General features: G+C 43.5%; 3 protein-coding genes across 3 annotated transcripts; all 3 read left to right on the forward strand.

The window, feature by feature from the left end:
* Positions 1-320: 320 nt before the first annotated feature.
* LOC308461921 (olfactory receptor 6E1-like) lies at positions 321-1,274 on the forward strand (the record flags this gene model as incomplete). Its single annotated transcript, XM_080979091.1, has 1 exon — positions 321-1,274. One exon carries the CDS (start codon positions 321-323, stop codon positions 1,272-1,274), a length of 954 nt encoding a protein of 317 aa, XP_080835217.1.
* An 11,861-nt stretch (positions 1,275-13,135) lies between these two features.
* On the forward strand, positions 13,136-14,098 carry LOC308461922 (olfactory receptor 6C75-like; the record flags this gene model as incomplete). Its single annotated transcript, XM_080979092.1, has 1 exon — positions 13,136-14,098. One exon carries the CDS (start codon positions 13,136-13,138, stop codon positions 14,096-14,098), a length of 963 nt encoding a protein of 320 aa, XP_080835218.1.
* A 6,814-nt stretch (positions 14,099-20,912) lies between these two features.
* LOC308461923 (olfactory receptor 6E1-like) lies at positions 20,913-21,875 on the forward strand (the record flags this gene model as incomplete). Its single annotated transcript, XM_080979093.1, has 1 exon — positions 20,913-21,875. The coding sequence occupies one exon, from the start codon at positions 20,913-20,915 to the stop codon at positions 21,873-21,875; it is 963 nt and encodes a 320-aa protein (XP_080835219.1).
* Positions 21,876-23,995: the final 2,120 nt, after the last annotated feature.

Raw genomic sequence — 23,995 nt, forward strand, 5'->3', positions numbered from 1 at the left:
GTGTGTTTTCCTCATGTTTTGTAGGGGCCATAGCCCAGCAGTAGAGATAACGGTTATCTTGATTGAACTCAATCCTCAACATCAACACCATTAAATAATTTCAATTGGCATATTTTAACTTGGGGGTTGCACATGCAATTGTCGACAGCTCTGTAGTGACGAAAATGATTATGAACATTTATTCATTTATGTGTTTGCTTATATTTATCACACCATTCATCCAAAGATCACAGGGCGGTTCACAACGTTATTTATTTCAATGTTATTTATTTCTGTCCATCACTTTCTTCTCCCACCCCATCTCCAGTTCTAAAGCAGGCATGAAATACAACCAAACAACAGTCAGTGAGTTTATTCTTCTGGGCTTCACCGACATCCGGAAACTGCAGCTCCTGTTATTCACCACCCTTCTCTTTTCCTACCTTCTGGCCATCCTAGGCAATGCTGTGATTATCATGGTTGCTCAAATAGATCACCGGCTACACACTCCTATGTATTTCTTCCTCCAGAATTTCTCTTTCTTGGAAATTGGCTTCACCACAGCAATAATTCCCCAAACCTTGGTCCATCTTTCAACCGGCAATAAAAACATCACTTACATTGGTTGCATGATACAGTCCTTCTTATATTTCCAGCTGGGAACTACCGAGTTCTTCCTCTTAGCTGTCATGTCCTACGATCGATATGTAGCCATCTGCAATCCCTTGCGATATCCAGCCATCATGAACCATTACTTATGCATCACGCTGGTTGTGTTTTGTTGGGTTGGCAGTTTTCTCCTGATCATTGGTCCAGCGGTGCTTTTCCTACAGTTTCCAATATGCAAGTCCAACGTCCTTGACCACTTCTTCTGTGACAATACACCGTTGATCAAACTCGTTTGTGGGGACACATCGCTTTTGGAATTCTTTGGGTTCATCACTGCTGTGCTTTCTGTGCTGGGAAGCTTGACAATTACAGTAATGTCATACGCCAATATAATCCAAACCATCTTACATTTCCCCACTGCCACAGGGAGACAGAAGGCCTTTTCCACCTGTGCCTCTCACTTCATTGTGGTGTCCATCACCTACGGGAGCTGCATCTTCCTTTATATCAAACCAACAAAGAGCAGCAAAGTGGAGTTTGGCAAAATGGTGGCCGTCCTCAATACTGTTGTGTCCCCTTTGCTCAACCCTTTCATCTACAGCTTGAGAAACAAACAGGTTCAGGAGGCCTTGAGAAATTTGTTTGGGCAACTCAAAACCATTGCTAAGGGACCAGGGACCATCTGAAAAGGAACTGTGAAAAGAGATCATCTGAAAAGAGACTGTGAAAGGAAATGGGCATTTTATTATTCTTCAGAAGTATCCATCTTTGCAGAAGCTCTGCCTAGAAAAATTAGTGTTACACACCATCTTGAAACATCATCATTACCAATTCTTTTTTCTGGGGGGACACAAGGTTATGCATAACCCTAATCATTTTGTGAATCTTTGTACAGTGATACCTCGGGTTACATATGCTTCAGGTTACAGACTCCGCTAACCCAGAAATATAACCTCGGGTTAAAGACTTTGCTTCAGGATGAGAACAGAAATCGTGCAGCGGCGGCGCAGCGGCAGCAGGAGGCCCCATTAGCTAAAGTGGTGCTTCAGGTTAAGAGCAGTTTCAGGTTAAGAACAGGTCTCCAGAACAAATTAAGTACTTAACCTGAGGTACCACTGTACTTTTGTCCATTTGCTGTATTTATTTTTCTCAATTTGAACTATAAAATGGTGATTTTCTTGAGTCAAAGCAAGACTACCCCTAAACATTTTTAGGAACAAAAAAACACTGATCATTACTATTATTGTTCTTTAATTCTGTTAAATAAATGTATTGTTTAATTTAATTTCATTAAACAGACAAACATATCCATATACTACATACTGTTCTGGAAGACGCATTATATATTATGTTATATAGCACAAGTTCTACTTTGAATTAGGCTTTGCCAGCATCCTGTAGCTGAGATGGTTTTTCATGCAATTCCATAATTTGAGATTGAGGAAAGTAACATTTCCCACACCTGCCAATGCAAAATGATGTGCTTGTTCCCTGCCACCAACCCCAAAGCTGATGGTTTTGAACATAGCTATTCTCATTTGCAAATTTGGTAAGGAAACAGGTGTTGTGAAAGCCACCCATCATGAGTTGGTTCAGATGCTCTTGCTCTGGACTTCCTGAATTGAACAAGGATTTGGATTATTTGGCCTAAAAGGTATAAAGAGAGGTTTTGCAAACAAAGGAAGCTTTTCTTTCCCCCCTTTTTCCTTTTTCAAAACTTTTTGTTACAGTTTTTGACATGCCACAAGAAGTATCACGGGCCTATTTGAATTGGTTCACACTTATCCCTCCTCTCTTTCTTTTGAACTACACCAGTTTATTTGTCCTTTATTAAATAAATGTCTGCAGTCAAAAAGCACCTTTCAAAGCATCTTTAACTTGCCTGTTCCTCAGGCTGTACACAAAGGGCGTCATAAGAGGACACAACACATAGTTAAGAAATGGCACTACTTTGTTGAAATTATGCCTATCACCCTGATCTGATATGATGTACATAGAGATGCAGCTTCCATAGGTGACAGTGACAACAGTGATGTGGGAAGCACAGGTGGAAAAGGCCTTCTGCCTCCCTGCAGTAGTTGGGATGTGGAGAACAGTTGAGATTATATTCACATAGGACACAACAGTGATAGGTAAAGTCCCCGGTAGTGTAAACACTGAAAGAATAAAGGCGGAGAGCTCCAGAAAATGTGTGTCACCACAGAGAAGATGGAGTAATGGTTTGCTGTCGCAGAAGAAATGGTCAATGATGTTTGAATCACTAAAAGGAAATTGAACGAATAGCATAGTTGGGGCCAAATCACAGCAAGTGACCCAATCCAAGAGAAGAGCACCAAAAGTTGCAGAACTTCTCATTCATGATGGTGGTGTATCTTAGGGGATTGCAGAGGGCCACATATCGGTCAAAGGACATCACAGTTGGCAGGAAGAAATCTGTGGTTCCCAGGAAGAAATAGAAAAACAATTGACTTATACATCCAGCATACGAGATTGTTTTCCTGCCAGTTGGAAAGTTGAACAACACTTTAGGGATGGCAGCAGTGGGTGTGTCCAATTTCCAAGTTGGCACAATTCCGAAAGCCATTTGTTTTATTTTGTTTTTGCCTTAATGGCTATCCCACTTGTCCTCCAACCAAGATGCCATATATAGTTCTGCCTTCTCTATTTCATCCATACAACCATTCTCTGAGGTAGGTAAAGCTGATACATTTTGAATGGCTCAATTTCATCCAGTGAGCCTCAAGAGTGAGCAAGGATTTGTGCCCTCATCTCCCAGATCCTAGTCCAAAAAATGTCAAAGAAAAATGAAAAGTCCATTACATACTTATAAGTCTGAAGGAAGAGGAAATCACACTAGTTTATTGTCCAATAAACAGCTTCCTGCTTTATTGGGTCAACTGGCATGTTTCTAGGAGTCATATCAGAGCACACAGTATGGGCCTCTGTGGCATGGCTGGGCCAAGGCCTAGTTGCTTACCTCTCTTTCCCTTCATTTCAGAACCATTGAACCACAGCTGTCAGAAGTAAGCACTGCTCATTCCTATGGAGCTAACTCCTCAAACATCTGACCTGGTAAGGTGGAGCTGAGCATAGCCTTTCTGTCATCTACCAGAAGAGGAAGAGCAAGGTGGCAGTCAAGTCAAGGCTGCATGTGTGCAATGGCAGGAGAGCTGTATTGACCCTGATGGTGGGGCCACACAGCCCCACCATCATCACCTGCCCTCCCTCCTGGTATGTGGCAGTGATCTCACTGTTGCAATCTGCCCCACTGGATGAACCACTCCTGGCTCCTTTCCAGGAAACCGTGCCTTGAATTGCAGTCTTTCTGACCCTCATACATTGGATAATATATTCTGTGTCCTTTGCCTCATGTGTATGTGCCTGTATGCAGATCATGGATTACCAATAAGATGCCCCTCAGAAGTTGTTGGACTACAAATCCCATCAGCCTCAGCATGTATAGCTATTGGTCAGGGACAGCAGTATCAACAGGCCAACGTCATGTGGAGGGCACCGTTTTGGCTACCACTGATGTATATAGTCCACACCTGCCCACTTTTGTGGACTCCTGTGTTGGGGTAGGGGCTGTCCTGATAGGTTCCTGCACTTTAGAACTGACCACTTCACCACTGTCTACATGCTGGTCTATGAGAAGGAGATCTGGTATTCATTCAGTTGTTTTCTGATTTCCTGGTATCAACCAAGGTTACTAGAGGTCAACATCATCATCATTATTATTTTTTAAAAAGTTTAAGAAGTTTGTTCCTAGCAATCATTCCCTAGAGAATTAATTACCCTAAAGTGAGAGGCAAGTTTTGATCCTTGGAGGCATCTCAACTTAGATGGTTTAATTTTTAAGAAGTTAATAAGTAGACTGGAGCTTGGGAACTAATCAGTTGTTTAAAAAAGGTTTGAAGTTAATTATCTGCCAAATTTCTAGCAATGCTCTATGAAAAGGTCTATGAAAACTAGATTTTTAAAAGTCCTTTGTAAAAGTGTAATTTAACATCAGTGTAAAAAGACATACTGTATATTTAAAATCAACATGCTTTTGACAAAGGTCCTCCTTCTGACAGGTAGAATGTCATGATTAGAGTTGAGGTGAAAGTACTCATGGCATTTCACAACCACTTCCAGCTCTGTCAAAATCACTCTTATGGCAACTTTAACTGTGCACAAAAAATATTTTTTTTGCTTAAATTCCCACCACTTGCCCACACTCTCAGTTCCTCACAATTGCCCTCAGTTATGCCAACCAGTCAAATCTAGGTGGCTGTAAGGGACTCTGATCTGCTAGAATCAACTAAGGTTGCTGGAGGTCAGAAATTATTCTGTCACAGTTTAATAAATTTGTTCCTTGTATTCATATCCCTAGAGAATTAAATACCACCCAGAAAATGAATAAGAAGCACACCTTGATTCATAGAGGTATTTCAGCATAGATACTACTACTACTATTATTATTAAGAAGTCAATGAGTAGACTTGGAGCTTAGGAAAATATATAATAAAGTTTAAAGTTTATTATATAGCAAAGTTTCCTGCAGTACTTTTAGATAGTCTATGAATACTGGGATTGTTGGTTTTTTTAACAAACCAAGTCCCCTAACTTAAACATCAGTGTAAAATGATATACCTTTTAAATCAGCACTCCTTTGCAAAACTGTTGTCATTTGTATTCATTTCTGAAAAAAGCAGCTCTCTTTAGAAATGAACAAACACTTTCCACTTTGACAAAATCACTTTTATGGCAACCTTTTCAGTATTCTGGAGAAAAGTAAAATTAAAATTAAACACCACTTGTCGGCACCCTCAGTTCCCTACTTTTGCTCTCAGTGATACCAGCTAGCCATATCTGGGGGAGTGCACATTTAGATACTTATAAAGTACTTTTGGAAAGCATTCAAGGAATGAGAGGAGAGATGGGCTACAAGGAAAAGTTAGCATCCATTGATGGCGGTCAGGCCACTGCAAGCATGAAGAACTGGCAAACAGCTATTTCAGGAAACTGAAACACTCACCATAAAACTGTAAACTCCACTGTAAGGGAGTGTACAGTTCATTTAAATAAATTAAATGTCTGCAAAGCATTTCTTGGGGAGGAAGGTGTGTAGAAAATGGACCCATTTTTAATCACTGCAGACCGTCACTTAAACAGGCAAAGGAGAGGGGTGATGTCTATAGACAGAGCAAGGGTAGCTAACCTGTGGTCCTACCAAAGTTAACCACCACTGATGTACAGAGATCCAAAGATACATTTTTGCCATCTTCTAGTTGTTTGCTTGCTTTGCTCAGCATGCTGACAGGTCTAGTGTGTATGTTTTGATATGTATAAATAACAATTGGGGACTTCCTGCACTCGGCCAATTGTTTCCTGTCCTTAGTTATGGGTGCAACACATTCCCGGGTTTCTCCATCCTCCACCAGTCGCGGCCTGTGGGCCGGGGGGGAGGGGTGGCCTTATTAATCCGGGAAGATTGTCCTTTCAGGGCTCTACCATCGCCATCGATCCCCAGCATTGAATGTGTTGGCCTGGTGTGGGGCTCCGAGGAGAGCTTGGCTGTCTGGCTGGTGTACTGACCACCTAGCGCACCAGCAGCCACCCTGTCAGGCCTATTGGAGGCGGTGGCCAGCTGGGCCTTGGAGTTCCCTAACCTATTGGTATTGGGGGACTTCAACATCCATGCTGATGCCACTCCCTCCTCACAGGCTCTGGACCTGGTGTCTTCCATGGCGACACTAGGGCTCTCCCAGTTTGTTTCGGGCCCCACACATCAAGCAGGCCACACGCTGGATTTGATCTTTGGCGTAGGTATAGATGTGATCATGTCTCCTTCGATGAAGGTGCCATGGTCTGATCACTACGCTCTGAAAGCCAGGATTGACTTTCCACCCCCACCCTGCTTAGGTGGCGAGCCGATTTGGGCTCGCCCACAGAGGCTGATGGACCCTGATAGAATCCGCCAAGCCTTGCGGGACCTTGCTCCCCCTGGCGACTCATTGACTGAGCTTGTTGAGGGCTGGAATATCCAGCTCCTGGCAGCCATCGATGAGATTGCACCTAAGCGCCCTCTGCGACCCTGCAGAAACCGGGCTCCCTGGTTTACCGAGGAGCTCTGGAAAATGAAGCGGGACCTCAGACGGCTAGAGCGAGTATGGCGGGGTACCTGTGACGGAGCCTCAAGAACATCTTATAGGGCTTTTATGAAAACCTACGAGATGGCGGTGAAGGCTGCTAAGAAGTCTTACTTCTCAGCCTCCATTGCATCCGCTAGCTCTTGCCCGGCGCAATTATTTAGTACAATCAGGTCTTTAACGTCCCTTGAGGGACAGCCAAATTTAAAAAACAATTTGACACACAGCTGTGAGGCATTTGCGAGCTTTTTTGCGGAGAAGGTCTTATTGCTCCGCCCTGACCTCCCTGCCAATTTGGATACAATAAAGGAACTGGAGGCCCCTCAACTGTCCTCGGGTCCAATATTGGACCACTTCAACCGGATATCCCCAGCTGATGTGGACAGACTCCTCCGAGCTGGAAAGCCCACCACCTGTCCTCTCGACCCGTGCCCGTCTTGGCTGATTAGAGCGTGTCCAGACGAGGTGCGGGCCCTCCTGGGGGATATCATCAATTTGTCCCTTGTCACGGGGACATTTCCAGGGGAACTGAAGGAGGCAGTGGTGCGCCCGCTCTTAAAGAAAACATCATTAGATCCTTTAGATCTATCCAATTACCGCCCGGTTTCGAATCTTCCGTTCCTGGGTAAGGTGATTGAGAGAGCAGTTGCTGAACAGCTTGGTGGGTTTCTGGATGAAACATCGGCTCTGGATCCAGCTTCCGCGCTGGTCATGGGACCGAGACGGCTCTGGTTGCCCTAAAAGATGATCTTCGTAGACAGCTGGATCGAGGTGGGTCGGGGCTGCTGATTATTCTAGATCTGTCAGCAGCTTTCAACATGGTCGATCACGAACTTCTGGACCACCGCCTTGCCGACGTGGGGATCCAGGGCACAGTCCTTCAATGGCTGCGCTCATTTCTCTCTGGTCGGGGACAGAGGGTGGTGCTTGGGGGGGAATTGTTATCGCGCCACTCCTTGGTGTGTGGAGTACCTCAGGGTGCAATACTCTCCCCGATGCTTTTCAACATCTTTATGCGCCCCCTTGCCCAGCTTGTCCGGAGTTTTGGGCTGGGTTGCCATCAGTATGCTGATGACACCCAACTCTATCTGTTGATGGATGGCCATCCTGACTCGGCCCCAGACACACTGACCAGATGTTTGGAAGCTGTGGCTGGATGGTTACGTGGGAGCCGGTTGAAGCTAAATCCTTCGAAGACAGAGGTCCTGTGGCTGGGACGGGACGATATGGGATTGGGGGGGCAACTCCCATCTCTTGTGGGGGCACAATTAGTGCCAGCACCGTCCGTTAAGAGTTTGGGTGTAATCTTCGACACCTCCCTTTCCATGGAGGCGCAGATTGCAGCTGCAACAAAGGCGGCATTTTTCCATCTCCGCCAAACTAAGCAGTTGGCTCCTTACCTCTCTCGCCCTGACCTAGCCACTGTGATCCACGTGACGGTCACCTCCATACTGGATTATTGTAACTCACTCTACGTGGGGCTGCCCTTGAGACTGACCCAGAAACTTCAGCGGGTGCAGAATACTGCAGCGAGACTCCTTACGGGGTCTTCGCTGTGAGATCACATTCACCCGGTGCTATACCAGCTGCACTGGCTCCCGGTGGAGTACAGGATCAGGTTTAAGGTGCTGGTTTTAACCTTTAAAGCCCTATACGGCCTAGGACCCTCGTACCTACGGGACCGCCTCTCCTGGTATGCCCCACAGAGAAACTTACGGTCTTCAAATAAAAACATCTTGAAGGTCCCAGGCCACAGAGAAGTTAGGCTGGCCTCAACTAGAGCCAGGGCTTTTTCGGCCGTGGCTCCGATCTGGTGGAACACTCTGTCACAAGAGACCAGGGCCCTGCGGGACTTGACATCTTTCAGCAGGGCCTGCAAGACAGAGCTGCTCCACCAGGCCTTTGGCCAGGGCACAGCCTGACTCCCTCCCTCGGCAATCTTCGCGGAGCTCTGGCCCAATGGTTGCCAGTGGCTTGAATTAATTAATTTTATAATGAATTATTTTAGAGTGTTGTTTGTGCTGTACTTTTGTACTGTTTTATTGTTGTTAGCTGCGCTGAGCCCGGCATCGGCTGGGGAGGGCGGGATATAAATAAAATTTATTATTATTATTATTATTATTATTATTATTCCACTGTGGGGGGCAGGGAGGGCTGAGTGGTAAAGCATCTGATTTGCACACAGAAAGTCCTGTATTCAATGGCTACCAACTTCAGATAGGCCTGGGAAAGAGTGGAATAATCATCAGTTCCTAACCTGAAGATTGAATTTGGGACCCTCTGAGTATGGCAGTGGCTGCTGGGAGCTGTGGTCCAAACATGTGGAGAGCATGGGTTGGAGAAGGCTAATCTGTGCAAATTAACACAGCTTTGTTCAACTTAAAAATGAACATCCTCCTCCCAAGGGACCTTTAAATAAAGCTTGTCTCACTAGTATTCCATGGAGAGGATGATGGATTTAAGTGCCATGATAAGATTTAAGTGACACAGAAAATCTGTATTATAGATCTGGTGCTGATAGCTGCGTCATACCAAGGTAAGGCATATTATAGCATATTATACTGCTTCGCTTTATAAAGGTATTCAGCGTTTTCTTATTTTCATTATGGGCAAACACATCAATTATTCCTTTTTCTGAGAGAGACATATCTAGGGTAGTATCAGTGCCAAACTATATGATTAAATAGTTAACTAGTACAAAATTTTGGCAAATCAGCTTGTATTTACATATTTTTTTAAGTCTTCATGAAAAAAATTCCCCTAATGTGCACATTTCTTCCTAATCTACATGTTTTTTTAAAGCAATTTATCATAATATAATGAACTTTGACATGTTATTGTCACCAATGTGTGCATTTTTATGGACTTCTTATCCTAGTATATGCACATCTGCACCTACTACTTGGCTGGAGAACAGCATTCCAAAATTTCGAGAGCTGAATTTTTTGAAAAATGACACCCCCCCCCCCCCGTTTATGTGTTATTAGCGTTATTAGGAAGTTTTGAAAGCCTTCAGCAACACACATTTAACAACAATGTAATGTGAAGAATGTTGACGCTTTCCTTAACAACTTTGCTCCCACGCTTTTGCTGACTTGGTTCTCTTTCTGTGGTGATAATGTCATAGACCATTTTTTCTGCAACTATGCTCCAATGATAAAAGTTCCTTGAAATCAGGTGCAGCTCCTTCTGGCTCTGGAGGGCATTCTGTCTGGACTGGTGTTAGTCATCTCCTTGTCTGTCATGGGTCTCTCTGATGTCTACATCATTGCAACCATCTTGCACATGTACTCCATAAAAGGTCAGCAAAAGATGTTTCCAACCTGCGCTTCTCATTATTATTACTATTACTATTTATAGCAGAATTTGACATATTTGCCATTATATTCATAGTATTCCCTCCCTTCCACCTGTGTTCCTTTAGGCACTGTGGCTGGACTCCAATTACACACTTTTTGAAATCTTAGAGCTCTCTCACAACCATTTTGGACAGGAAGGCTTCTATGTACTCTGACTTCAAGCCACAGACGCCGTACATGGTAATTTTCTGACCTGAGCTCCATGACAGTTAGCAAAGCTGTTGTAGCAATTTCCTGCCACAATCCCCTTGGCTAAGCTTGTGATTTTGGTAATCCAACCATTGTCACAGTGAAGTCAGACTCTCTTTCAGGGCAGAGGCAGTCACAATAATAATAATAATAATAATAATAATAATAATAATAATAATTTATTATTTATACCCCGCCCATCTGGCTGGGCTTCCCCGGCCACTCTGGGCGGCTTCCAAAAGAATATTAAAATACTATAATACCTCAAACATTAAAAGCTTCCCGAAACAGGGCTGCCTTCAGATGTCTTCTAAAAGCCTGGTAGTTGTTGTTCTCTTTGACATCTGGTGGGAGGGTGTTCCACAGGGAAGGCGCCACTACCGAGAAGGCCCTCTGCCTGGCTCCCTGTAACTTGGCTTCTCGTAGTGAGGGAACCGCCAGAAGGCCCTCAGTGCTGGACCTCAGTGTCCGGGTAGAACGATGGGGGTGGAGACGCTCCTTCAGATATACTGGACCAAGGCCGTTTAGGGCTTTAAAGGTCAGCACCAACACTTTGAATTGTGCTTGGAAACGTACTGGCAGCCAATGTAGGTCTTTCAAGACCGGTGTTATGTGGTCTCTGCGGCCGCTCCCAGTCACCAGTCTAGCTGCCGCGTTCTGGATTAGTTGTAGTTTCCGGGTCACCTTCAAAGGTAGCCCCACGTAGAGCGCATTGCAGTAATCCAAGCGGGAGATAACCAGAGCATGCACCACTCTGGCGAGGCAGTCCGCAGGCAGATAGGGTCTCAGCCTGCGTACCAGATGGAGCTGGTAAACAGCTGCCCTGGACACAGATTTGACCTGTGCCTCCATGGACAGCTGTGAGTCCAAAATGACTCCCAGGCTGCACACCTGGTCCTTCAGGGGCACAGTTACCCCATTCACGACCAGGGAATCCTCCACACCTGCCCGCCTCCTGTCCCCCAAAAACAGTACTTCTGTCTTGTCAGGATTCAACCTCAATCTGTTAGCCGCCATCCAACCTCCAACCGCCTCCAGGCACTCACACAGGACCTTCACTGCCTTCACTGGTTCTGATTTGAAAGAGAGGTAGAGCTGGGTATCATCTGCATACTGATGAACACCCAGCCCAAACCTCCTGATGATCTCTCCCAGCGGCTTCATGTAGATGTTGAAAAGCATGGGGGAGAGGACAGAACCCTGAGGCACCCCACAAGTGAGGGCCCAGGGGTCTGAACACTCATCCCCCACCACCACTTTCTGAACACGGCCCAGGAGGAAGGAGCGGAACCACTGTATAACAGTGCCCCCAGCTCCCAGCCCCTCTAGACGGTCCAGAAGGATGTTATGGTCGATGGTATCAAACGCCGCTGAGAGATCCAGCAGAACTAGGAAACAGCTCTCACCTTTGTCCCTAGCCCGCCGGAGATCATCAACCAGTGCGACCAAGGCAGTTTCAGTCCCATGATGAGGCCTGAATCCCGACTGGAAGGGATCCAAATGGTCCGCTTCTTCCAGGCGTGCCTGGAGTTGTTCAGCAACCACTCGCTCAATCACCTTGCCCAAGAATGGAAGATTTGAGACTGGGCGATAGTTGGCTATCGTGGCCGCATCTAAAGATGGTTTTTTAAGAAGCGGTTTAATAACCGCCTCTTTCAGCGGGTCTGGGAAGGCTCCCTCACGGAGGGAAGCATTCACCACCCCACGAAGCCCATCGCCCAGTCCTTCCCGGCTAGCTTTTATAAGCCGGGATGGGCAAGGATCAAGGAGGCAAGTGGTTGGTTTCACTCGTCCAAGCAGCCTGTCCACATCCTCGGGGGTAACAGATTGGAATTGATCCCACACAACTTGACTAGACAGGACTCTAGCACTCTCCCGCCCCGGCCCTGCTCCCACGGTGGAGTCTACCTCTTCTCGAATCTGAGCGACTTTATCTGCAAAAAACTTTGCAAAGTCATTGCAGGAGATCATGTGGCCGCTACAATGGACATGGTGAGATGAGGTATTACGGAGCATGTGGCAAAGGGCAGGATGCCACCTTCCCTCCAGCTACAGAAACTGCCTATACTGTGGCAGCTGACTCTTACATCAACACTGGTGAAACAGTGAAGTCCTCTGCCAAACTTTAGCTGAAGGAATATATGGCAAGGCTTGTGGTATCCACAACTCTATCCTCAACAGTGCACTGATACCGTTCCGCTTCTGTTCCATAAGGTAACTGCTTCACTCAGCCTAAGTTAGGACTGAGCATGGTGATGTGCAAATTCAGTAACTGTCTTCCTCACACACTATCTCACAAACACTGTTATTAAGTCTTCATTAAGTGGAAGTACTAACCATTTGTGTGAATGTCAATTACCAATAAATATTGGTGGTCCCAATGAATTTCTTTGCAGATATGTTGTCAGACAAGGACTTTGCAAGTGATCAGTTCAGTGTTTGCATGTGTGCTTGACTCTTTGCATGTGTGCTTTGGATAAAAATGGCACTTTTATATGGACATTTTGCCTCTGTCTTTGCAGGTATGGTCAGTTGCATCCAGTTGTGTGAATTTCCCCTGAATATTTAGCTCAGCTGGAAGAGCATGAGACTCTTAATATTATGGTCTTGGCTTCAGGTCCCACACTGGGCAAAAAGATTTTTGCATTGCAGGTGTTTTGACTAGATGACCCTTGTGGTCCCTTTAACTTCATGATTCTATGACTCCGATTCTGAGTCAATGTATGAAACAGGAGGCTGAAATATATGATTACCTGGTCTGATCCAGGCAGGCTTGGCTTAACTTCATAATGATGATGAGGAGGATGATGAGACTTATCTATACTCACCTTTTGCCAGCAGATAACTCATGAAAGTCAAGACTTTATGGAGAACCAAACAAAGATCAATGAGTTTTTACTGCTGGGATTCACTGAGAACGCCAAACTAGAGATATTTTTCTTTGTCCTCTTCTTAATCATGTACCTGATGGCTGTAACGGGAAACATGATCATTATCACCGTCACTCTCATGGATTTCCGCCTCAGGACACCCATGTATTTCTTCCTGCGGAATTATGCCATCTTGGAGATTGGATACACCACTGCTGCCATCCCAAAAGCATTGTTCAACCTTGCATCTGGCAGGAAAACAATTTCATATGCTGGATGTATAAGTCAATTGTTTTTCTATTTCTTCCTGGGCACCACAGATTTCATCCTGCTGACTGTGATGTCCTTTGACCGATATATGGCCATCTGCAATCCCCTAAGATACACCACCATCATGAATGAGAAGTTCTGCACACTTTTGGTGCTCTTCTCTTGGATTGGGTCGCTTGCTGTGATTTTGGCTCAAACTTTGCTATATATTCAATTTCCTATTTGTGGTTCAAACATCATTGACCATTTCTTCTGCGACAGCAAACCATTACTCCATCTTCTCTGCGGTGACACACATTTCTTGGAGCTCTCCGACTTTATTATTTCGGTGTTTACAGTACTGGGGACTTTCGCTATCACCGTTGTGTCCTATGTCAATATAATCTCAACTGTTCTCCACATCCCAAGTGCTGCAGGGAGGCAGAAGGCCTTTTCCACCTGTGCTTCCCACATCACCATTGTCACTGTCGCCTATGGAAGCTGCATCTCTATGTACATCATACCTGAGCGGGATGGTGGGCAAAACTTCAACAAGGTTGTGGCCATTCTTAACAATGTGGTTTGTCCTCTAATGACCCCCTTTGTGTACAGCCTGAGGAACAAGCAGGTCCAAGATGCTTTGAAAAATGTGTTTGCCTGCAAGCATGTATTTAATAAAATGCAGAGAAACTCATGCAGTTTGAAATGATGGAAGGAAGAGGGAGTTATGAACTGGTTAAAATAGACCCATGATACTTCTTATGGTGTTTCAGAAGTCAAAATAAATAGTTTTCTCGTTAAAACAAAAGCCTTCACTGGTGTGGAAAACCTCTGAATTATCACCAGACCCTTATTTCATATTCGGAAGATCATAGAATCATAGTTTTAGGCAGTGTTATTTTTCTATAAAAGAGAAGACGGACATCATGGAGTTTGAAACAACGGGAGGAAGGGGAAACGTGAACTGACTAAAATAGGCTCATGAAACATTTTGTGGTATATCTGAAGCCCAAATAAACCAATTTCTTTTAAAATAATCATTGGTTTCCAAAAGTCAATGAACTTGGCATTTCATGTGTGCCACTTGAATTTTAAGCAACAGAAAACTCTGTTCTACATAACTGGATACTGGTAATCACTCTTACTCCCAGTATGGTTGTTTTAAGAAAACTTAAGCTTTTTGTGGACATTGTGTTTTTATTCCTTTCACACATACCAATCACTGTATCTTTTTCAAGGAAGAACTCTTTACTGTAGAAGATTAAATAGCCCTTTAAGTGCCACTAGGGGGCAGCAAATATAAGGAAATGCTATGCAGTTTTGTCAGCACAACAACCGTCTGAGGCAGGAAGCCTGTGCCCCTGTTCATATATTCTGCCAGGGTGGTTCCAAGTCACTGGTCACACCTATAGCATACATTTAATGCACTCCTATACCACTTTAAAAACCATGGTTTTCCCCAAAGATTTCTGGGAACTACAGTTTACTAAGGGTGCTGGGAATTGCAGCTCTGCAAAGGTTTGACTAGCAACCCTCATGCGACCTCCGTTCTTGTGAAAACTGGGCCTTCTGGTTGGAATACCCTATTGTGAAAATGGACCCATTTTTATAAACTGCAGACCATCACTTAAACAGGCAAAGGAGAGGGATGATGTCTATAGACAGAGCAAGGGTAGCTAACCTGTGGTCCTACCAAAGTTAACCACCACTGATGTACAGAGATCCAAAGATACATTTTTGCCATCTTCTAAAAGGGTCCTTGGGCAACATATATAACCACTCTTTCTAGTTTGCTCAACATGCTGACAGGTCCAGTGTGTATGTTTATATATATATATATATATATATATTTAAATAATATTTATTAATAATTTCAGAATTACAGAAAGAAAAAACAACAACACTGCAATACATAAAAAGAAGAAAAAACACAAAACATAAAAACCAATACAACAATACAGCAAAAAAGAAAATAAAAAGGGGAAAAAGACACAAATCCCATATTGCATATCTTTAACTTCCATTTGCTTGTTTCGTTGACCTCCTCACACCTCCCTTTTTGTATTCTAGTTTAGTTAGTTTTTTCAGCAAATTCTTTTCATCTTTCTCAATTTTTATTAGATGATTTATCTTAACAATTTAACCTATTAATTAACTCGACAGATCCTTTCCATCTCTCCCCATATTCTGTTATTCAAATTACCTTAATTTATTTAACCTTATCTTACCATAAAATACCTTAAAACTTAAAACTTAATACTCAGTTATACATAACTCCTGATATCATTTCTGCTAGAGTCATATAGTTTCATTCCAAAATTTTCCATAATTTTCATTAATTTTAGGCTAATTCCCTAAATAATAAAAAAAATCTTTATAAATTTTCTTCCAGTCTTCATCCAACGTCTCTTCTTCCTGGTCTCGGGTCATGTCAGTTCTTACTGTCCATTCCATCTAGTCCATCAACCTGGTAATCTTATGTCCGAGGCCCTTAAGTCTCTTCCATGTCCCTTCTGCAGATCTTCTTCTTCTTGTTTATACTTGCACTTTTCCTTGTCTTTTGTTGGTCTCTCTCTTAATTTCTTTCCTTTCTCATTGAGGAGTAGGTCTCTGGGGGGTTCCAACCCAAAGTTATCTCCGTCTCCCTTCATCAAACCAACCCATTCCCCACAGTCCCACTCCCCACAGTCATCAATATAATCCAAAAAATATTTACGAGCATATTTTGAAGTCTCTCCAAAGTTAAAAGCCTCCTCAGCTCCAGACTCCCCCTGGCCCACTCCAACTTCAATCTTCAAAAACAGCGGCTTATGCTCCTGTAGGGCCTTGGGCCTCTCCATTTGTATTATTTGAGGTGCAACCTCAGCCTCCTCCATTATCTTCTGCACTTGCCCAATCAATACAGGTTCCTGAGTTGGATCCTGGATGGTTTCTGTATCACTATTCACTATTTGTCCACAGTTATTGGCCACAACAGTCATCAAATCCATTTTCTCATTCATCAAATCCATCTTCTCATGCATCTGTTCCAACAAAGCACTTGTCTTGCATAAAGCAAGCACCAAAACTTCCTTCCAGCTCATATTTAGTCAAGGTCAAAAGGACCAATCCCACGATCTTAATCTCACAGCTGTGGAATCCTCAAGTAGACTGCAGCAACAATTTAGCAGGCTCCCTCTAGAGGAGACAATCTTTTTAAGGCAAGTCCAACAAAGGAAAATTACTTTCATTTTTCAGATATTTTGTTTCTTTAGAATGCAAAAGGCAACATTGGAATCAGTTTATTTCTCTTCTTCAGCTATCTATCAAAGTATTCCATTCACAGTCAATGAACCTCTCCAACAATTTCTGTCTCTGACACCCCGTTCCCAGGTTAGAGACGGTGGAAACTTATCTTTCTTCACTCCCTCTCCTGCAGGCGTTACACAAAGTCCCCCCCCCTTTTCTCCTGCTTCCAAGGGGGTTTCAGTAGTTATAAATGAAGGAAATTTAGGCTTTTTTAACGACTTTCCAGGCTTTAGCTTACAAGGTTTTTTCTTTAGTCTATATACAAAAAGTGGAAGGCGGACTTCCTGTTTTGAACCTTCCCGCTTCAATGTCAAATTAAGATATTTCTTGATCCAATTTTCCGTTTCTACTCATGGGTACTTGTTTTAAATCCAATTGTCCACAGGAAAAAGTCAGCGCTCTCCGGCGATGGCTGTGCGGCTTCACTCCGTGAAAGTAGCAGTCAGTTCGCAGCACCGCGCTGCTCACCCCACTTCACTCCGGAATCCCAAAAAGGGGTTCCCTGTGAGTAGGGGGGCGCTCCTGGTGCCCTGCTGAACCCCACATTCCCAGGCTTCCTCCTCCTGGGAATTTTAGCGGGTCCCCACCTTTGCCGCGGCGGGAAGACCCAGTTTCCACGGAGCCAGTTCCTCCGGTCGGAGGAACTTCGCCATTCGCCGATGATGCTAACCCGGAAGTCTATATATATATATATATATATATATATATATATATATATATATAACAATTGGGGACTTCCTGCACTTGGCCAATTGTTTTCTGTCCTTAGTTATGGGTGCAACACATTCCACTGTGGGGGGCAGGGAGGGCTGAGTGGTAAAGCATCTGATTTGCACACAAAAAGTCCTGGGTTCAATGGCTACCAATTTCAGATAGGCCTGGGAAAGAGTGGAATAATCATCAGCTCCTAACCTGGAGATTGAATTTGGGTCGCTCTGAATCTGGCAGTGGCTGCTGGGAGCTGTGGTCCAAACATGTGGAGAGCACGGGTTGGAGAAGGCTAATCTGTGCAAATTAACGCAGCTTTATTCTATTTAAGATTGAACATCCTCCTCCCAAGGGACCTTTAAATAAAGCTTGTCTCACTAGTATTCCATGGAGAGGATAATGGAAGACACCCAGCCGTGATAAGCTTTAAGTGACACAGGAAGTCTATATTATAGATCTGGTCAAGGTAAGGCATATTATAGCATATTATACTGCTTTGCTTTATAAAGGTATTCAGAGTTTTCTTATTTTCATTATGGACAAACACGATAATTATTACTTTTTTGAGAGAGAGAGATATCTAGGGTAGTATCAGTGCCAAGCAATCTGATTTTATAGCTAACAAGTACAAAATTTTGGCAAATCAGCAAGTCTTCAGGAAAAAAATTCTCTTAATGTGCACATTTCTTCCTAATCTACATGTTTTTTAAAGCAATTTATCATAATATAATGAAGTTTGACATGTTATTGTCACCAATGTGTGCATTTTTATGGACTTTTTATCCTAGTATATGCACATCTGCACCCACTACTTGGCTGGAGAACAGCATTTCACAATTTCGAGAACTGAAATTTTTGAAAAGGACCCCCCCCCCCAATTTATGTGTTATTAGTTGGTTTGAAAGCCTTCAACAACACACATTTAACAACAATGTAATGTGAAGAATGTTGATGCTTTCCTTAACAACTTTACTCCCACGCTTTTGCTGACTCGGTTGTCCTTCTGTGGTGATAATGTCATAGACCATTTTTTCTGTGACTATGGTCCAATGATAAAAGTTCCTTGAAATCAGGTGCAGCTCCTTCTGGCTCTGGAGGGCATTCTGTCTGGACCGGTGTTAGTCACCTCCTTGTCTGTCATGGGTCTCTCTGATGTCTACATCATTGTCACCGTCTTGCACATGTACTCCATAAAAGGTCGGCAAAAGGCATTTCCAACCTGCGCTTCTCACAGCAGAACCACGTCCATCTTTTATGGCAGTGCAATATTCATGTACTCCTTGCCCAGCCAGGGATGATCTTGGGATGTCCAGAAGGGACTTGCAGTCCTTACTGGAGCATTTACACCATTTTTGAACCCTTTTATTTATAGTCTAAGTAATGAGAAGGTCAATGAAGCCTTCAAAGACTATCTGAAGAGGAGGAAATCTGAACATGTGTGGCTGGCAAATTAGGGAGGCTCTAGGGTGGTGAATTAGTGGCAGCAATGTTTGTAGTAGGTTGATGGCCCTTTCCTTTGGTACAAAGATACAGATCCCATCTTCCAACTGGCAATATCAAGGCAACCTACAACCTGTTATATGCCTACAGGAAAGCTGTATGTAGGACCTGAGTGCAGCAGCACCCAGAAAGCAGAGTGGTGGCTAAAAATTTCCTCGCTCTCCTTTCAACTTATTTCTTTTACACCCCCCCCCCAAAAAAAACATTTTTATTGCAGAAATCCTTAGCAATTTGGAATGGAATGGTAAACCTGCCATCGACCCAACATGCCTTTACCTACCCTAAAAAGTCACTCATAAATCCTGCCTTTTCTGGGGGACAACTGATCTCATGAACAGGTATGTGTCCAGCCCTGTATAAATATCAGGAAAGCACACATTTAACTGCATAATAAGGGATTTATCAGTGTGTGAGAGTATATCTATATATCTGTGTTTATCTGTTTAGGAGGACTATTATTTTTAAAGGATCAAATTGATGTAGAAACAGAATTAAGGCATGTGAATGAGATGTGAGCCAAAATCCTATTTTGATTACATATAGTACATCTATAATACTCCCCCCTCCCTCTCCCCAAAAAACACCCTCAGATTGAAGGGGAAAGACTTGAGGGGTCAATTCCAGCTATGCTCTTTTGAAGGAAGACAGCTGAAGGCAGCCCTGTATCAGGAAATTTTTAATGTCTGATGTTTTACAATTTTTATATATGCTGTAAGTGGCCCAGAGTGGCTGGGGAAACCCAGCCAGATGGGTGGGGTATAAATATTTTTTTGTTTTGTTATTATTATTATTATTACTATTACTATTTACAGCAGAATTTGACCACTTTTGCCATTATATTCATAGTATTCCCTCCCTTCCACCTGTGTTTCTTTAGGCACTGTGGCTGGACTCCAATTACACACTTTTTGAAATCTTAGAGCTCTCTCACAGCCATTTTGGGCAGGAAGGCTTCTATGTACTCTGACTTCAAGCCACAGACACCATACATGGTAATTTTCTGGCCTGAGCTCCGTGATGGTTAGCAAAGTTGTTGTAGCAATTTCCTGCCACAATCCCATTGGCTCAGCTTGTGATTTTGGTAATCCAACCATTGTCACAGTGAAGTCAGACTCTCTTTCAGAGCAAAGGCAGTCACAATACAATGGACATGGTGAGATGAGGTATTACGGAGCATGTGGCAAAGGGCAGGATACCACCTTCCCTCCAGCTACAGAAACTGCATATACTGTGGCAGCTGACTCTTACGTCAACACTGGTGACACAGTGAAGTCCTCTGCCAAACTTTAGCTGAAGGAATATATGGCAGGGCTTGTGGTATCCACAACTCTATCCTCAACATTGCACTGATACCATTCAGCTTCTGTTCCATAAGGTAACTGCCTCACTCAGCCTAAGTTAGGACCGAGCATGGTGATGTGCAAATTCAGTAACTGTCTTCCTCACACACTATCTCACAAACACTGTTATTAAGTCTTCATTAAGTGGAAGTATTAACCATTTGTGTGAATGTCAATTACCAATAAATATTGGTGGTCCCAATGAATTTCTTTGCAGATATGTTGTCAGACAAGGACTTTGCAAGTGATCAGTTCAGTGTTTGCATGTGTGCTTGACTCTTTGCATGTGTGCTTTGGATAAAAATGGCACTTGTAAATGGACATTTTGCCTCTATCTTTGCAGGTATGGTCAGTTGCATCCAGTTGTGTGAATTTCCCCTGATTATTTAGCTCAGCTGGAAGAGCATGAGACTCTTAATCTTAGGGTCTTGGGTTCAGATCAAACACTGGGCAAAAGGATTTTTGCATTGCAGGTGTTTGGACTAGATGACCCTTGTGGTCCCTTTCAACTCTGTGATCCTATGACTCCGATTCTGAGTCAGTGTATGAAACAGGAGGCTGAACTATATGATTCTGTGGTCTGATCCAGGCAGGCTTGGCTTAACTTCATAATGATGATGATGAGGATGATGAGACTTATCTATACTCACCTTTTGCCAGCAGATAACTCATGAAAGTCAAGACTTTATGGAGAACCAAACAAAGATCAATGAATTTCTACTGCTGGGATTCACTGAGAACGGCAAACTAGAGATATTTTTCTTTGTCCTCTTCTTAATCATGTACCTGATGGCTGTAACGGGAAACATGATCATTATCACCATCACTCTCATGGATTTCCGCCTCAGGACACCCATGTATTTCTTCCTCCGGAATTATGCCATCTTGGAGATTGGATACACCACTGCTGCCATCCCAAAGGCGTTGTTCAACCTTGCATCTGGCAGGAAAACAATCTCGTATGCTGGATGTATAAACCAATTGTTTTTCTATTTCTTCCTGGGCACCACAGATTTCTTCCTGCTGACTGTGATGTCCTTTGACCGATATGTGGCCATCTGCAACCCCCTAAGGTACGCCACTATCATGAATGAGAAATTCTGCACACTTTTGGTGCTCTTCTCTTGGATTGGGTCGCTTGCTGTGATTTTGGCTCAAACTCTGCTATATGTTCAATTTCCTGTTTGTGGCTCCAACATCATTGACCATTTCTTCTGCGACAGCAAAGCATTACTCCATCTTCTCTGTGGTGACACACATTTCCTAGAGCTCTCCAGCTTTATTCTTTCGGTGTTTACGCTACTGGGGACTTTAGCTATCACCGTTGTGTCCTATGTGAATATAATCTCAACTGTTCTCCACATCCCAAGTGCTGCAGGGAGGCAGAAGGCCTTTTCCACCTGTGCTTCCCACATCACCATTGTCACTGTCACCTATGGAAGCTGCATCTCTATGTACGTCATACCTGAGCGGGATGGTGGGCAAAACTTCAACAAGGTTGTGGCCGTTCTTAACAATGTGGTTTGTCCTCTAATGACCCCCTTTGTGTACAGCCTGAGGAACAAGCAGGTCCAAGATGCTTTGAAAAATGTGTTTGCCTACAAGCATGTATTTAATAAAATGCAGAGAAACTCATGCAGTTTGAAATGATTGAAGGAATGGGAGTTATGAACTGGTTAAAATAGACCCATGATACTTCTTATGGAGTTTCAGAAGTCCAAATAAATAGTTTTCTCGTTAAAACATAAGCCTTCATTGGTGTGGAAAACCTCTGAATTATCACCAGATCCTTATTTCATAGTCAGAAAATGATAGAATCAGAGTTTTAGGCAGTGTTATTTTTCTATAAAAATTAATGCCAGAACTCGCCATGAACCTCTCTCTTGCTCTCTTATAATGGCCATGGTGCCCACCTGAGAGGTGCCAGAACTGAGTTTTGATGAACTTTGGCTGACAAGGACCCTCGTAGCTTTGGGACCACCTCTCCTGGTATGTCCCACAGAGGACCTTTCAGTCTTCAAAAAAAAACAACATATTGGAGATCCCAAAGCCTTCACTGGTGTGGAAAACCTCTGAATTATCACCAGATCCTTATTTCATATTCGGAAGATCATAGAATCATAGTTTTAGGCAGTGTTATTTTTCTATAAAAGAGAAGGCGGACATCATGGAGTTTGAAACAACCGGAGGAAGGGGAAACGTGAACTGACTAAAATAGGCTCATGAAACATTTTGTGGTGTATCTGAAGCCCAAATAAACCAATTTCTTTTAAAATAATCATTGGTTTCCAAAAGTCAATGAACTTGGCATATCATGTGTGCCGCTTGAATTTCAAGCAACAGAAAACTCTGTTCTACATAACTGGATACTGGTAATCACTCTTACTCCCAGTATGGTTGTTTTAAGAAAACTTAAGCTTTTTTGAGGAAATTGTGTTTTTATTCCTTTCACCCATACCAATCATTGTATTTTTTACAAGGAAGACCTCTTTACTGTAGAAGATTAATTAACCCTTTAAGTGCCACTAGGGGGCAGCACTATGCAGTTTTGTAAGCACAACAACCATCTGAAGCAGGAAGCCTGTGCCCCTGTTCATATATTCTTCCAGGGTGGTTACAGTTCTCTGGTCACACCTATACCATACATTTAAAGCACTTTTATACCACTTTAAAAATAATGGCTTTCCCCTAAGATTTCTGGGAACTGTAGTTTACTGAGGGTGCTGGGAACTGCAGCTCTGCAAAGGTTTTACTAGCAACCCTCTGTTCTTGTGAGAACTGGGGCTTCTTTTGGAATACCTATTGTGAAAAGTCCAATTTGTGAGAGAAACAAATCACATAAAATGGGTCACCATGTGCTTCTAATGCATACACATTTTTGCCAGCATCTACACAACATTGTTGGCATTCAGAACCCCCCACCCCCATTTAATCTGGATTTATCCTTTCAGGGGGAATTCTAATAAACCACACACACTTACAATATCTGAACAACTCCTTTTATAATACTAAGAGTTGTCTTCAAAGTTAGTCCTACTCAGAGTAGACCCATTGAAATTAATATAGCTACCAATTTAGGCCAATTAATTTCAGTGGGTAGAACTTAGTTTGCTACAGCCCTAAGCTCACATCCGGAGGAACCCAAAAGAGGCTCCTATCAGGTATCCTGGTGAAAAAATAGTAAAAATGGCTGATCTGTTGCTAGCTATAAAGGGACTCCTGTTGTGGTGAGGCCTTGGACCATCAGCTGGGTGAGGACTGCAGGGCCTGCTCCCTTCCAGGGCCTTTTCCAACTGGCCCAGGGGGCGTGGCCCAGGCCCTTATTTGGAACAAACTTTTGGGGAAGTGTGGGAAGTGTTCTGCCATTTCTTCCCTGTTCTAGGTGGTTAATGTGCTTTAAAATGTCCTCAAGCAGTCGGTGGGAATTTAAATTTTTATTCCTTTTTCCCCTTTTTTCCTTTGTTGGGGGTGGGTGGGTGGGATGGATAGTTGGTTGGGGATTAATTTTAGTATAATTGTTCTGTTCCTTTTTGTTGTTGTTGTTTTATTGGTTCTGTATAGTTTGTGTTTTGTTTTTAAGGGGTGGGATCAGGGCTGCCTGGGAGTGGCTCCCCAGCCAACACGATGGCTGGGACAAGTTCCACAGGGGGGGAAGCACTGGGACATCCGATCTCGGTGATCATGGGCAGGAGGTGGAGTTACGCTAAGACCAGACCATGTCATTACCGAGGAGGCAGGTTTAGTCGTTGTTTGAAGACTATCCCTGCCTC

The sequence above is a fragment of the Podarcis pityusensis genome (genome assembly GCF_964106645.2).
Source record: "Podarcis pityusensis genome assembly, chromosome: 13".
Taxonomy (NCBI): Eukaryota; Metazoa; Chordata; class Lepidosauria; order Squamata; family Lacertidae; genus Podarcis; species Podarcis pityusensis.